Source organism: Siniperca chuatsi, linkage group LG11 (assembly GCF_020085105.1).
Source record: "Siniperca chuatsi isolate FFG_IHB_CAS linkage group LG11, ASM2008510v1, whole genome shotgun sequence".
Taxonomy (NCBI): Eukaryota; Metazoa; Chordata; class Actinopteri; order Centrarchiformes; family Sinipercidae; genus Siniperca; species Siniperca chuatsi.
In genome coordinates this window covers 9,665,585-9,682,251 of record NC_058052.1, presented here as the reverse complement: position 1 = coordinate 9,682,251, position 16,667 = coordinate 9,665,585, and the positions used below count along the sequence as shown (strand labels likewise).

At 41.2% G+C, this 16,667-nt stretch overlaps 1 protein-coding gene across 6 annotated transcripts in view; it reads right to left on the bottom strand.

The window, feature by feature from the left end:
- LOC122884658 (signal-induced proliferation-associated 1-like protein 2) overlaps positions 1-16,667 on the bottom strand; it is an 88,666-nt gene that overhangs the window by 30,077 nt on the left and 41,922 nt on the right. For all 6 annotated transcript variants that reach the window (XM_044214865.1, XM_044214864.1, XM_044214863.1 and 3 more), the window contains exons 5-9: positions 13,007-13,181; positions 12,668-12,771; positions 10,915-11,072; positions 9,756-10,332; positions 3,740-4,014 (exon numbers count right to left, since the gene is read on the bottom strand). In XM_044214865.1, coding sequence (XP_044070800.1) covers positions 3,740-4,014; positions 9,756-10,332; positions 10,915-11,072; positions 12,668-12,771; positions 13,007-13,181 — 1,289 coding nt within the window. The remainder of the gene's footprint in view (positions 1-3,739; positions 4,015-9,755; positions 10,333-10,914; positions 11,073-12,667; positions 12,772-13,006; positions 13,182-16,667) is intronic.

The window sequence follows — 16,667 nt, the reverse complement described above, 5'->3', positions numbered from 1 at the left end:
GTGATAGTGAGCAGCTGTAACGAAAGAGTTTCCCCTCTGGGATCAATAAAGTATTTCTGATTCTGATAATACTGCTATATCCTGCATTTATGCACATACTTTATATCCTGCACTTGCTTATTGCACTTCTGGTTAGACCTAAACTGCATTTTGTTGCCTTGTACTTGTACAAATGTAAGTTGAATCTAATTAATCTAATAAGCTCATAGAGAGGAAAACATCTACAACTAAAAACAACAACATCCAGTCAACTTAAAATACAGCTATATCAAACTTATTGGAGGAAATTTGACAACACAAGTGCCACAACTTGTGATGTGATATTACTAAAATAACATCATTGCTCATTTAAAATAAAAAATAAAGATTTCAGCTCAGTTTGTGGCCAGTTGGAGGTGAACAATCAGCTCCTTCAGCCATTGGCTCTTAACTTAATTACAATAGAACAGTGTGACAACAGGACCTTAGACCTCAGTCAGAGTGCTGTCACTCTGATGACATGGCCAGCGACTGAGGGACATGCTTATCCATTCCCAGTCAGAGTCCTTGTCACAACAAAGAGCCACAGAGGTTGTGCCCTCCACCAGCCCTTTGCAGACCATTGTCAGGAGGTTCATTAAATAAGGTGTGCTGAAAAGTGTGTAGGACTGCAAAAAAGACTTTGCAAACTGATCTAAAGGAAAGAACAGCTCCTGTGAAGAATGTGAGGGGATTAAGCCGAGCAATTTGTGATGCAGGTTCTCTGAGTTTTGGTTTAGCTGTGCTCTTTTTCACAGGGTGTCGGCATGGGAAGTGAGAAATCCGGCTTAACTTCAGTCCAGATGAAAATCCATGACGACAAGTCTGATGACACTTGAACGGAAAGGTCACAAGTGGCCATCTGAATGTCACAGGCAATACTCATTGTCAGCAAGGGGCTGGTGCAGGTTGAACCCACTCAAATTCAGGTTACCCACTATTTTAAACATAAGTCTTTGTGATTAAAACTGAAAATGTACAATATGTTATAATAAAAAAAACATAAAAAGGCTGCTACTCTGAAAATACAGTTGCTTTTTTGTTTGTGTTACTGTTTGTACGTCTTGTAGTAATCATCCATTTTAGTCCATATTGTACTGTCCATATTGTACTGATCCTTTTGTTTATCTCTGATGACCATATACCAAAACATACAATCACTACCATCTTCTGTACATTGTATTCCTGTTTGAAAGAGCTAATCTTTTCATTTTCACTTTTCTCATTAGTTTGATCCAAGTCTAACAAGATGAACTTGGTTAAAGCTTTCAGAGTGATGATGGAAAGCCTCTGGTATTGCACTGGGCTAAAACCACATCCTTCCTCCAGTGTAAAGAAATACAGTACTGAGTAAGGCTAATATTAGAGGCATAGTATATATCTCCACTGGCTTCAGACTGAGCGGGGTAAAATCGTTCAGGGCATAAGTAGCTTTAGGAGGTTTGCTGTGTTGCTAAATGTTCCGTTTTTCTTCTTTAATTCCACAATCTTAGCAACCAGCTGACCCCATCAATCCTCATTGAAACTGGGGCAAAACAAAGAAGACTAAATGATATTCTGACAATTTAAAAACAGTAAAGAAAAAAAAACACTCCTTCTAGCCCCAACATGTGCTTATGAAAACATTTTTCCATGTCACGGTAGCAGTGTAGAGCCAGGGTACATTGTCTGGAGGTCATGAGACTCTTGTCCATTGTTGTTAGACTAACCCCCATCTCTCTGGCCACAGGGGACTGACTGGGGCCATCAGGCCCCTGCTGAATTCCTTTCCTTTGAGATAATAGTTGAGAAACTGGAGGACTTATTGTTGACTGCAACTCAAAGACGCAGCAGCGAGAAGAGTTGAGGGCTCTCCAGATTCTTCACCTGACCTCTCACCTCTTGATTTGTTGGAGCCTTGTGAGAAAATTCACAGGACCCGAGACAGAGCCTTTTGGTTCTCATGGGCTGATGATGAGAAACTGTGTTTCAGACGGGGAAATCTCCCAGTAGAGCTCAACGGCTCTGACAAGTATAGTCTCTACTTACTCTAATACCTACTAAACTCAGTGCATTATGCATCATACCACCCATTATGGACATACAGCATGATATACTACATACTTCTGGGCACAATGCTATGTAGCATGTGTATTTTTAAAACTATCTTTTATCGGCTGTCTAAAATACCTTTACAGGCTTTGGTGGTGTCAGTGAAACCAAGCCAGATGTCTTCCACTGGCACAAATACCCTGTCAAAAGCTTCCTTTACAGAATCCTCCATCCTGTAACCACATCTCCAGGGAGCCGGACACGTGCTTGTCAACACAGAACCAGTTTTGGATAATGTTTGATTTGTCTGTTTTCTGCTTCCCTGAACTGCAATTATGATTGTATCATCATGTATCATCGCAGATCGTCGTAAGAGGATTAGATGTCGGTTCTGCCAGAGAGGCTGCTGTGTTGGATTCACAGACGAGGCACGTTAGCCCACCATCTGGAGGAGCAAATATGTTACAACTCTGTTGCCAAACCAAAACGCAAAGTTGAAACACAATTAAACACGCGCGTACTATGCAGTCTTTGACATAATGACACACATATACACACAGCTGTTTAAGATCGTATTCATACAGAATTTTTAGCAAGGATCATCATTTAGCAAAAATATACGTTAGGCTTAATCTTCTATCTATCCAACTGCCATTTATCAAACTTCTACAGTGATCAACACTTTTGTTTATCTGCTTAGAAATGCACAAGGTTAACAAATGTGCACACAGAATTAATGTACATTGCAATTTGTTAACTATTGTCATCCACAGGTTTTTAATTTTAATTACTAGCTAACAGTAGCATTACCGGCAACATCACAAACAGAAAATGGGAGGTATTCTCTCTGCACACTGTCAAGTCATTCTGCTGTGGTTATCTGCGACAAAGTGGGAACAGTATTTGCTGGTACACAAATCTGTCAGCCTGAAGCACAACCAAAACAAAGATGTGGAAAATGTGAGTGTGAAAAAGTGATGGCTATGATTTTACAGGACTGCCCGTCTCTCACAGACAAAACAAGCAGATGTGCTTTCAGAACAAGCATTTCATACCTTCCCATCACAAAAAATTGTTTGAAATATATGCTTTTGTCTTTTTATTACGGGAGCGATGGAGTCTCCCAATGGGTCTATGTCCCTAAAAAGCCAAACACTCCCATTCTAATTGGTGAATAGGAGATTGGGCGAGGTTAGAAAAAAGCAATCTGCATGTGAGCTGTCAGACAATGGCAGCGACAGTTGAGCCATTAATCAAAATGCTCCTCTCATTATCATTAGTGAGAATTGCTGACTGTCCGTGTCTGCGTGACTCTACAGCCCTGCTGGAGCTTTCTGTTGCAACAAAGCCACATCAATACAAAGAGAGTCTCCTCTCCAGAGAAATCAGCGGAGAACAACATCAACTCTTGTTCAACAAAAACAGTATGTAAGCATTTCTTTATGCTAATCATCTCAAACATGAGAGCAAATGGTTAATTTACCCCAGCTGCATGGAAAGATGAGAAAAAGAAACTTCTCTTCTGTTAGGACTTCATACACCTGCTTCTCTGTCTCTAACCACAGCACAACAGCCAAAATTCAAAGACAGCAGGAAGTTTGCAAATGTTTTGTACACATCTTTTGTCTGTAGTGTTGTTAGAAAGTGTTAGCTTTCAAGTAAAAATAAGAAAACAAAGGTGAGCAGTTACCTTCGGGGGGCACCGTCTTCGTGAGGCTGGATTATAACCACTTTGACACTGACAGATGTGCGCAGTAGGTCAATCATTTGCTCATGGGTGAGAGTAGCGACAGCCACCTTGCAGATCTCCACAAGTCGGCTGCCCTGCCTCAGCCCTGCCTTCCAGGCGAAGCCAAAGGGCTCCACATCGGCCACGATGCCCTCAAAGTTGACATGGAAACCGAGCTGTCCGAGGCTGTTCCGACGCAAAGTTATCTCTGACGTCTCGCAACCTCTGGTGGTGATCTGTAACCGGAATCAAAATCGATTTGTTCATTATCTACAATAAAAGTACATCACTTTGTCTTGATTGCACTGATCCAGAGACATAAAGACAGCAGGACTTTAGAAACACTTCAGTAGAAAACAAAGTCCATCTTATGAAATGGACAGTAGACTGTATGCAATCCCACTGAGAAAACAGAAAACAAGCATGAGATGGACAGTAAAGGACTGGAAGTTGAATGATCTTAATATCCCTTAATAAGAGCTTTCCAAACTAATACAGTATATTCCAACAGTAGCCTTCAACAGTGTACAATTTGCATCTTTTCTAATAGATGTGTGTGGGTTTTATTATACAAGAAACACACATGAGCGCACAAGAATAATACTATTAAAGCAGAGTAAAAATCCTGTCCTTAGGCAGAAGTGCACGAGCATGTTTGTTTGGCTAATTCAAAGAACTTCTCAAAATGGAAGCTAATAAAAGGGGGAACATCACAGAGCTAACTGATTTAGTCTCAGAGCTGCACAGACACAGCTAAAACACACATGCACTGAACACACAAATACACACCTGTCTCTATGGACACTAACTACCGAAGCTCTGTGGGTGCTGTGTGGGGAATTAGGATCAAATTGGCCCCTCAGAAATGGACTTGTCCATAGAACTAAGTCTATTAACTGGAGTTAACTTCTTAAAAAAAAAGGAAAAAAAACTTTGGAGCGCATTATTTATACACCAACACATAATCTGCATCAACTGGCAGCTGATGAAAAAATGATCTTTTCACCCTTCTTCCCACAATTCTGCAGCCAGAGGCTTGAGAATTGGATGGATACTTGGTGGACAGTCTCTGCTTGTGCAATTGCGTGCTTGGATGAAACTTAAAGCTGGTTCTTTTCCAATCATGTACTTGCATGCAAATTAAGTTGCTCACTTTGCTCAGTGGTGGCCTGGCCTAAGCCTCTGCTTTAATGCAATTCAAGTTCAACTGAAGTTCAGGCAACCCTCTTGTATCAGCAGCAATATTTCAGTAAAACACGCAAACCACCAGAGTGAGCAGAAATGAAAACATGCAACTGTTGACTATGTTCACCTTGATGACATGAAGTGACTGAGCTACAGTTTTTTTGTGACCACTGGAAAAAAAAAAACTAGCATTACATCCAATGAGCTTTAATCACCCATCATATTAGTCTTGGTTCAGTTGTAGGTGACTGCCTCCATTTGCCTCAGAGTGGCAGCTGGCTTCAGGGACACATTAACTCAGACTACGGCCTGTCAACACTCCACCAGATTCTCACACTGGCAGAAATCCTACCCCGCTGTGTGAGAGGGGACCCTGGACAACCATGATGGACGTCATTGTGAGACACAACTCACAACTAAAACTTGATTAATTTAGGAAAGGACTCATCCTGTTAGTGACATTAATTAAGTCTCAGTTTTGCAATAAATACAGGTTCAAAGACTCAGTTTTCAAAACTAGTGGAGCACTTTGGTGAGATGACCCACAAACTAAACAATCACTCTGCATAAAACATCAAGGGCAAAAGAAATTGGAAATGTGAAGTCCAAAAGCTCTCTGGGGGCAAAGTCTGGAAGTAAATGGCCTGTGTATGAGGAAGACATTGGCCTGGGTATTAGGGACCATGAATCAAACTGCCCTTTGTCAGAAATTCATTAGGCCTAAGTAATAGCTTTCTAAATGCCTTCATCAAGGCCCTTTATTCAGTCCATCCAGAAAATTAATGTGCCCAGGTTCTCCTCCGAATGGCCCAAATCCATAATGGGTGAATCTAACAGGACACGCATTATCTTGTAGGAGGGATTTGTGGCCTGTAAAGTTATTTTGATACGGATGGTGACATGAAGTATGGTAGCATGTGTGTCCGGCTGACTTAAGTATTTCCACCCAGAACCTAATGACAGGCTCTAATGACTGGTGACATAAAACAGTGCCCTGAGGAATCAGCCTCAAATCTGTTGTCAAGTAGTGTTGCTGGTACTGATCCTCAGAGGTCTGACAGTCAGGAGCAGCTTTGACATTGATGACACTGTCTAGCATGTTTCACAGACAAGACAAAACCTTGTCATCCGACTGAACTTCAAAGAACTGAAGCACAGATTGGTAAACCAAGGGTTACTTTTTCCCCCTGAGCTGTATATTTGTGATTCTCATAGGAATCAACAATTTTTAAACTATTTTTGGACATTTTATAAATAAATTATTATAAATAAAGATTATACTTCAACTAACGATTATTGTCATTATCCATAAATCTCCGAACAAAACTTATTAATTTTCTGTCGATTGACTAATCAATTAATCATTTCAGCTTTACTGCATAGTAAAAGCTACTGTATTATCAAGCTGTAACTGTAATAAACTATACACAAACATATGTAGAAAACTGTTCTAAAGCATTTATTGTCATCGTACTTTTCCCTCTTTTTATTTTGCTACTTTGCCTCTTCTATCACTCAAATGTATAGCAGATACGGTCTTTTGCTTTTTTTGGTAGCCCTGCTGATACCTACATTACATGAAGAAACACACATACAAAATGTGGGAGACTGCCTGTACAAAAAAAACCCCAGCATATATGGCACCCGAGCCAAGATGACGTGTCTCATAAAAGCCGAACACGTGGCCACCCAGCTCAGCAACACCCTAGAGAGCAGGATGTTATCACAAAGCTTTTAGTTGTGCTCCCACACTGGGCTCCTCTGTGTGTTACAGTGGGCAATCTGTTCACTCTGGTTCGCATTACATCACAGGTCCGGCAGCCTGTAAATCCTCCCAATAAAACATGATTCGAGTCAACCTCTGGGACATTACAGATACCTTTGGGACAAAGTATACCAGTCAGCTCATACCCAAATGTACCTACTGCTGCTGCTCCACTGTCTGTGCGAGAAACACAAATAGCCACCCACTTATTAAAACTTATTCTGAGCTTTTCCTGTGAAATATCCCTCACAAATCCCATGGGTAAGTGGACAGTAAATGTGAGAGGATATTAGCATAGTGAATGAGGAAGTGATGTCCTTTGGCTAATCACGAATGCTAATATATCCTGTTCTGTCCTTTCTTATGATGAGTTGAGTAGACACTGAATGACATCTGTGTCCTTTTAAGATTAATTATGGTAAATACTTCTTCAGGATCTTTGATGGTTTTTGAGGTGGTTGTGCTATGCAAAATCTTTGCACATTTACTTTTATTCATTCTAATTTCTAAGCTCTTCTGAAAATAGTTCATTGCAAAAGGTGATAATATAAAAGGTGCAATTATCTCAGCCTATCGTAATCCTCAGAAGACTGAGGTTCTTGTTCATGTTTTTAGCAGAAATGGATTGTTACTCCCATGTTGTTGGCTGAACCAATGACATGCTGGCTAGGGTCTGTTGGAAATTTTGAGCCTGCTGATGAGGTTGCCAAAAGGATAAGTAGAGGAGAGTATGCAGGCAGAAATAAGGTCATGCATAGCTCAGGTTTGGATTTTGGGATTCAACCTCAATTTTATTAAAGGAAACAAAGGGTTGCCTGATTAGAGGTTCAGCAAACAAACCATGGAAATTAGAATAGGAAAAGCAAGCCAAAGCAGCAACACAAGGAGCAGAAACAAGGCATCGGTTGCCAGTGTCCAGGCTGATGTACCAGGTGTTTTGACCTATTTTTTCTGGACTTGAAGGTACCTAGAGCAACCTGACCCCAAAAATCACACAATGTAACCGGGACCACAGAGTTGTACAGATGGCCAAGGCAGAACTGCAAAATGGGGATGAGAGAACTTGGACTAAGTGGGTAGCTCTCCATAGGAGTGAAGTAGTCTGAGGCCAAGTGTCCTCTATTCTTAGTCTGTCAGACCCAAGAAATGTGTCTGTGTTTCCTCTCCTCCCCTTCAAAACTGGGTTGGTGTCCTGTTTAAACTGCCTCCTCCTGTACCTGCACCCAGACATCCTCAAAAAAATAATAACAAAAAATATAAAATAAAAAACAAAATCAGGAATGGGTCACAATCACATCATCGTTAATCTTTCACTCCATTAAATGAAGTGTCTGCAGCGGGGAGGGGCACCGGCTTTTTTTTTTTTTTTTGCTATTATGTTTCATAATGGTTTATCCTGATCAAGAGCAGGACAACATCTGTACTTGTGTGACCTATGCGTTTGATTGTACACCTCTGCTGATTCTGAGCCAAAGAAAGCGATCAACAGGAGGTCTATAATCCTCTCTGGACTCTATAGATTTCCCTGTACAGTTTCACATTCAAGTGACACTCCCGTCTCTGTACAACCCAAAGAGGACCAGGTAGACAGAGTAGTGGGAAGTCAGGAAAACACATAAGTTTTGGTTTAATCCTGTCAGCCATATTTTTACAATGTTGAGGAAAAAGGCAGTGAAAGAAACACAAGGAAAAAAAAATCAAATACTGGAAACTCAGTATAGAGTTGCAACACATGAGACTTGACAGAATAGATATAGGTTAAACAAGCAACAGTTCTGCTGACATAATGATGAAAATAAAATAACAAGGTTTGTGGTAAGTAGCAAAGCTACAATGGCAAGAGCGATATTTGCAGAATGCATTGTTTCACCGCAGAGAGACCACAACTCTCCCAAAGAAGAAGCCATTTCCTTCATATGCCATGCAGCTATGTGTGAAACACACTCATAACATATTTACTGGGCAATTCTGATGACAGACCACTCCATTTTTTGATGGAAGTTACTTATAGGCCACTTTTTGGGCAGGATATACTGGTGAACTCCTTTTCAAAACATTATTAGATATTGGGACTAAAACTATTACAAGGAGGTTTTCATAAACTAAAAAAAAGCCATTTAATCAGTGGACAACAAAACGGTAATAGCAAGGAAATGTGAGAATCATGCTACAGACCTCCAAAATCCAGTGCTGGGACGAAGATAACACCTCTTCCAAAGTACATACAAAAAAGGAGGACACGGCTCTATGTCCATGGTAGTGAACAGCAGGGCAAAAGGCCTGAAACATTATTGTCCATCCAAAGTGCCATTAGGTGTTATTAGAGATAAGACCATCAAGCCAACAACTGTGTTGCCCCAGCAATGTAGAGCAAAAAAAAGACCAACGCAAATGTTCTCTTGTCATTTCCAAAAGAGTGACCAAACTGAGCAATAGGCGTAGATGAATGCAGCACACACATGGAGGTACAGCCTACGTTATTTTTATATATGTACACATTGAAATAGTGAAGCTGTCTCTATGTTTTGCTTTCCTGGTGCACAAAAGCTCATCTGTGGTTGAACAGGCAAAGGTCCCATCAATATTTGGCTAATGTTAAAACATTTTTATCGGCCTGTGCATGTTTGTGTATTAGTGCCAACCTGGGTTGCACCTTAGCCAATCCGCTAAAACTGTTTTTGACACACCACTGGTAGGACGACTTAATTGTTTTTTACTGTAATAAGCTCATTATATCAAAAATACACTGGATGTCAAACTAAGATGAAACCCTCAATTAGCCATGAGGAAAGCAAACAGAGAATGAATTACTCCCTCTGTGAGGTGGATGCAATGTTTTAAAAACGGATTCTCTGTCTTTTGACCTCTGAAATCTCTTTGTATGGTATAATTGGAGACTGATATTGAAGACATGGGCATGAGGTATGCTACAAAGGATCAGCTAGTCTCCCCTATGGTCGAATCCAGCAGATATTTAGACCTCTAAAATGGCAGAGATTATTACAGTTTAGTCTTTAAGTATCTTACCTCTAGCCTTTGCACCATCTCCCGGATGTCTTCACCGCAGTTGTCATGGGCAGACAGCATGATACACTCCCCGCGCTCATAGAAGATTTTAATGCTCATAATCCCTGAGGTCCATCCAATGACGTCACGACAAGAGCAGTTGAAGACCACATTTTTTGATTCTTCCTCAATGAGAACAATAAACTCATTGGATATGCCGAGCAAGCAGTCCACGTCTATGGACTGGCCAAAATCCCGGGCACGGACGCTCCAGGTGATGGCTCCCACACTGAACAGATGCGCATCCTTCCTGGGCTTCACCTTCTCCTTCTTCTTGGCTCCGAGGGTGATGAAGCTGAACTTGACAGCATTGTCAATAGTAGCTGTGCTAACAAAGTTCTCAGCCAAGTCCTTCAGGTACTCCTGCCGCGTACGAGTTGCCATGGCTCGGAACTTCTCTGACTTGTGTGCAGCATTTTCTCCATTGATGACTTTGGCAAGCAGGAAGTCCCTGAAAACTGCTGACTTTGGGAAAGTTACAGACTTGGGAATAGGGGGGCCGAACGGAGGCACGTCTTTAGATCTGGACACGGCCACGCTGGAAAACAGGATGGAATCAATAAATCAAATGTAGTGGTGACAGTTAAGAGGAACTAAAAGAAGTGAAGGAGTATTGAACTGTACGTATAATGAGCAGCCATTTGAAGAGTGTTGAAATTATATGGCTTTCAGGAAAATTATTTCTGGTGGGAAGACAGAGAGGAGCTCAGACTAATCTTGCTCTGTTCAACAAATGCTATGTTATTAACAGGAGTTGTCTTGACTTCAGAAACACTCTCGTAAGTCATAATTTCAAGGTGTCTCTGAAGATAATAACTGTATCATCACTGAAGAGATCAAAAGAGCCTTGTGATTCCTGCACATTACTATGAAGGCATGACAGAAACCACAGAAAGCACTCAGCAGGCTATTATTATTATTCTTTCAAATTAAGTGCTCTTAAAAGTTCATGTAGAGCCATTTGGCATGAAGACATTTATTCAAAGCATATCAAAAGATAAACACATTCCCCTAAATTGTCTTGAGGATATTAGGTTTGCTTATTTCTCTTATCCCAAGGTAAGGAGTGAAATAGCTTTGAGAGAGTCTTGCAGGCGTGGTGCACACTTGTTCCATTTACCTGTAGCAGACGTTATCAGTGCAGGGGTTGTGGACTTTGACGATGACAAACACATGTTGGAAATGAGAGCGGATGTGTTTTGGAGTGAAAGGAAGGGCCCCGGGTTCCTGGAATACTATGGTGACGATATCATTACCAATGTGCCTCTTCCTTAATAACTATAAAAGGAGGAAGAAATGGTGTCAAATACAAGGAGAAAAGGCATCACATAATAAGTGAATGTAGTATGATAGTTCAAAAGTACACAGATTTATAACCATTCATTCATTACAAGTTTTAAAGCGAGACTATGTAAGTTTTGCTGAACAAAAGGCCATAAGTGAAAATTATGGGATATGGATAAATGATAAAACAAAGTATAAGTAGAGAAGAGTCACAAAGGCAGTCAAACTGACTCAGTACACAGCAAAATCTATCTAGATTTCTAACATTAGCTAACATCAGCCACCATAAGCTACTGGTCATACCAGACCAAGTAAGGTGTAGTGGCAAAACTTGTAAGTGTACTGAATTGAGCAAGGGTGCGTTTTATTGCTTATGAATTAAATGTTTTGTTTGTATGAATGTGTTATTTCTTCTTTCAAAAGCTAGATAATGACACTTTAAGGCGTAGCTAAGCCATCTTAGACTAAACCCTTAAGTCAAATCTGCATGAGAACACCACTTAAGCAGGTTAATTCTACCTTCTTTGAAAGCATGTGATTGGACAAGTCAAGGAAATCCCCATAACATTTCAATGTCAAGTGACAAATTGCATGTAATGTCTGTGGCATCAGTATCAGCACCACACCGAGCAGAACACCAAACCATTTACAGAGCTCTAAACATAGTTTGCAGATTTACTAACTGATATAATCATGTTTTGACTGTGAAATGTTGTGTTCGAAATCAAGATAAAGGGCTTTTTTTTGGGTGAAGGAGACATATTCCCCCAAACCCAGTTTCGACTGCTTGTATTGTTGCATTGTGCAGGTAGTTAACCTAATTCTCTGGCTGCTATAAAGTTGTCTGTGAGGGTTAGCAACAGCCTGAAACAAGCAGGATTAGAGGGTACAGAGGTGAATTGGAAAGGATGAAGGGACGAGCGGTCCAAGCTGCTAGAAGATTACCACCAGGCATTAAGACTAAATTAATTTGTCCTAGAAATACAATAGGAGGAGGAGAAAAGAAAAGAGAAAGAACCTCCCATCCCCACCATCAGACGTTTTAGATGCATGTGACAGACTAGTTCTCTGCAGTATTTCACTGTAGATCCTGCCCCTGACTCACTTACCAGCCCTTTCAGTATCTTCACTGTTAATATCTCTCTGCAGGGTTGTACCCACAGGTTGTTATTATGGGCTCAAAAAGTACTTCTATACAAGCAGTGCAGAGACTAAGATGGCGAACCTCTGTAATCGCGGCTTTATCGGGCCATCGCTCACCAGTCCACCACTACATCCACTTAATTCCACTTGTTAGTGCAGACAGACACAGAGGCCCATCTTATACCACATTAGGTCCAGCCCCTGGGGATGCATTGATTAAAATCCTACTATGGGGTACCGTTACCATGGCAATGCTCATGCTTTCAACTGATAGGTCATTACCGTGGCAAAATAAGCCCCTGGGGAAGATTGGAAGGAGTCGGGATTGAAGATATCCTCAAAGGAAGCTGCTCAGGGACGACCATTAGACACCACCTCACCACACAGTAAAGCAAACATGGTGGTCTGCTGGAAAGGATTGAGTGTGAAGTGTGGCGTTTACTGACCTGCTGTCTGTTGTTGGGTGTGTAGGGGAGCATAGTGGACACATGAAACATCAGCTCATAGTCCTTATAGGTGGTGTAGAGAGAGTGTGTGCCTGTGGAGTCCGCTGTAATACAGGACAGGGCAGTCAAGGTCTCAGGCCTTATTACAAAGGTCATTGTATTAGATAAGCTGATCATGTCATTAAACAGACATCAAGATTAAAGATATATAGGCTTAAAAAACATTAAAGCCCCCCCAAAAGCAATATGAAACTGAGCAGAGCATCTGCACTCAGCAGGATTAGAAGTGAGTGGGCTTGCACTTTGTGAAAGTTTAGTTTGATGTGGGTTTTATCTTACTCTTGTTATCCAGCTGAGCTCTGTACTTGGTAAAGCCTTTGAGGCGCACCCTCTGGCCGAGCAGATCCAGGAACTCCTCCAGTGCTGGTCCAGCACTCTCATTGTTGTACATCTCTTCTTCTGTGCTCTGGCCCGCCTTGCAGTATAGCACTCCCACCTTGTGCTGGAAGCTTAGCTGGAAGGAGGAACATACACAGACACTCACTGAGTAAGTATCATTTCTTGTCACTGATATGTATCACACACCCCACTCATACATACTGTACATTATGCACTCAAAGCATGCGAGTGCCCACTTTCCATCATGTCACAGCCTTCATAATCTTTCTAGGAGAGAGCTGAAATCCCCCTTTTGTGAAGCCAGGCTGTGAACTCTCAAGAGCTCTGAACAGAGCATAAATCAAGCCGAGCTAGTAGCTGCTACTTAAGAGCAGCTGTGGAGCAATGAGGGAGTGAATTACAGAAATACGGCAGGATAGCTTTGGTTTATGGCAGAAAACTCTCTAAGCTGCCAGGAATAGCATTTTAATCGTTTATATAAAAAAAAGAAAGAAAGACTTCCTTAAGCTATACTTTTGTTTGGTACAGTCCTCACTGTAGCAGTGAAATACTATTAAGAGGTATTGAATGACAACATTGATCTCCCCAACCCACTAATAATACTCTTGATTCAGTCATTGTTCAACTAAGAGCGCCTCAATAAAGATAAATGTCTAATTCACAAAGGGGAGTATACATTGACAAGCTAGCCAAATCTCACAGGTTTCCACTGCAAGCATTAATATTATCCAGAAATGACAGGTCTGATATGAACTTGTCTCACGAAGAGACAGGAAGAAACAAAACATCTGGAGTGATTCTTCTTGCACGGTGAGAGAGAGAGCCCTCTCCACCGACATGAATCTTTTATGGCTTACAGCTCCCTGATGCTGGCCAAGAAAGAAAGTCGGGGGGGGCGTTTGGCACCTGTTGCCCAATATTCACAGCTGAGGCCAGCGTGATCTTTACCCAGGGTAAATATGTCATTACGGCAAGACGAAAAGGTTTCTCAGAATTCCAACAAACTATCTATATACTGAAACAAATTGGAATTGTCTTTTTCCTCCGTTACAGGTTATCAGTTCCCGGTGTGCTCCTGACACTGTTGCCATGATGACTTCCTCTATCAGGCATTCTGCTCTGCATTAAAGCTCCTGCGGTGATGGAAAGCTATTATACCATCAAGCCCAGTGGAAAAGGCATGATGTCTAATGATGTGGTCTTCTATTTTTTATCCTGCATTATATGGGCTCACTTAAACTCCTGCTCCTCTTAACAGGCTGGCCGATGGCAAGGACAATCGCATTGCACTTTGGTGCAAATCTGGTGCTGACTGAAAAGCGCAAATACATACATCCATCATTTAATGGATCTGTGATTAGCTAAAATATTCCACTTGCTAAAAATCCGAGCATAAATTGCTAGAAAGCAGTATTTTTTTTTTACTGAATCTCTCTCTCTCTCTCTCACTAGTGGTGTGAAAAAGTGTTTGCCCCCTTCCTGATTTCTTCTTTTTTTTTTTTTGCATGTTTGACACACTTAAATGTTTCAGATCATCAAACAAACTTAAATATTAGTCAAAGATAACATAAGTAAACACAAAATGCAGTTTTTAAATGAAGGTTATTATTAAGGGAAAACAAAATCCAAACCTACATGGCCCTGTGTGAAATAGTGATTGCCCCACCTGTTAAAACATAACTTAACTGTGGTTTATCACACCTGAGTTCAATTTCTCTAGCTGCCACACCTGTTCTCAATCAAAAAAATCCCTTAAATAGGACCTGCCTGACAAAGTGAAGTAGACCAAAAGATCTTCAAAAGCTAGACATCATGCCAAGATCCAAAGAAATTCAGGAACAAATGAGAAAAAGTAATTGAGATCTATCAGTCTGGAAAAGGTTATAAAGCCATTTCTAAAGCTTTGGGACTACAGCGAACCACAGTGAGAGCCATTATCCACAAATGGCGAAAACATGGAACAGTGGTGAATCTTCCCAGGAGTGGCTGGCCGACCAAAATTACCCCAAGAGCGCAGCGACGACTCATACAAGAGGTCAAGACCCCACAACAACACCCAAAGAACTGCAGGCCTCATTTGCCTCAGTTAAGGTCAGTGTTCATGACTCCACCATAAGAAAGAGACTGGGCAAAAATGGCCTGCATGGCAGAGTTCCAAGACGAAAACCACTGCTGAGCAAAAAGAACATTAAGGCTCATCTCATTTTTGCCAGAAAACATCTTGATGATCCCCAAAACTTTTGGGAAAATACTCTGTGGACTGATGAGACAAAAGTTGAACTTTTTGGAAGGTGTGTGTCCCATTACATCTGGTGTAAAAGTAACACCGCATTTCAGAAAAAGAACATCATACCAACAGTAAAATATGGTGGTGGTAGTGTGATGGTCTGGGGCTGTTTTGCTGCTTCAGGACCTGGAAGACTTGCTGTGATAAATGGAACCATGAATTCTGCTGTCTACCAAAAACTCCTGAAGGAGAATGTCCGGCCATCTGTTCGTGACCTCAAGCTGAAGCGAACTTGGATTCTGCAGCAGGACAATGATCCAAAACACACCAGCTAGTCCACCTCTGAATGGCTGAAGAAGAACAAAATGAAAACTTTGGAGTGGCCTAGTCAAAGTCCTGACCTGAATCCTATTGAGATGCTGTGGCATGACCTTAAAAAGGCAGCCCAATGCCCGAAAACCCTCCAATGTGGCTGAATTACAACAATTCTGCAAAGATGAGTGGGCCAAAATTCCTCCACAGCGCTGTAAAAGACTCATTGCAAGTTATCGCTTGATTGCAGTTGTTGCTGCTAAGGGTGGCCCTACCAGTTATTAGGTTTAGGGGGCAATCACTATTTCACACAGGGCCATGTAGGTTTGGATTTTGTTTTCCCTTAATAATAACAACCTTCATTTAAAAACTGCATTTTGTGTTTACTTGTGTTATCTTTGACTAATATTTAAATTTGTTTGATGATCTGAAACATTTAAGTGTGACAAACATACAAAAAAATAAGAAATCAAGAAGGGGGCAAACACTTTTGCACACCACTGTATATATATCTTTTCCCCCAATCTTCCTCTCCCTCTATCTGTCCAGAGCTGGAGGGTGCTGAAAACTCTCCTTCTCTTTAACAAAAAAGCCCTATAAAATGCAAAGATGGAAAGATACTTAATGAGAGGAGAGAGAAATGAGGACATCATTCCCTTTGGAGAGCTCAGAGACGCACCTGGGGGATACAGCAGTGTCCTAACACAACACACATCACTGTGACATCTGTCTGCACTGCAGTGTCCCGATGCAGCACAAATCTAAAATATGGCTCCCAAAACCTGGCTACAATGATCATGCACCATTACACAAACATCTATTGCTGTTTTTGGGCAGAAGCGTTTAACAGCAACAATATCTAAAAAGGGGAACGTGGAATGTAGATGTGGGTGGAACTGATGGGGAAAACATTCTGGTCACTACATCATTTCACCAAGTTAATCCTCAAGTTTCAATATCATGACGGGGGGGATTGATTTACATAAGGGAGAAGTGTTTTTGGCACTGAAATAACAGCCTCAGTAGGTGGTAAATTACTCTGTTGAACTTGTGGAACAAATC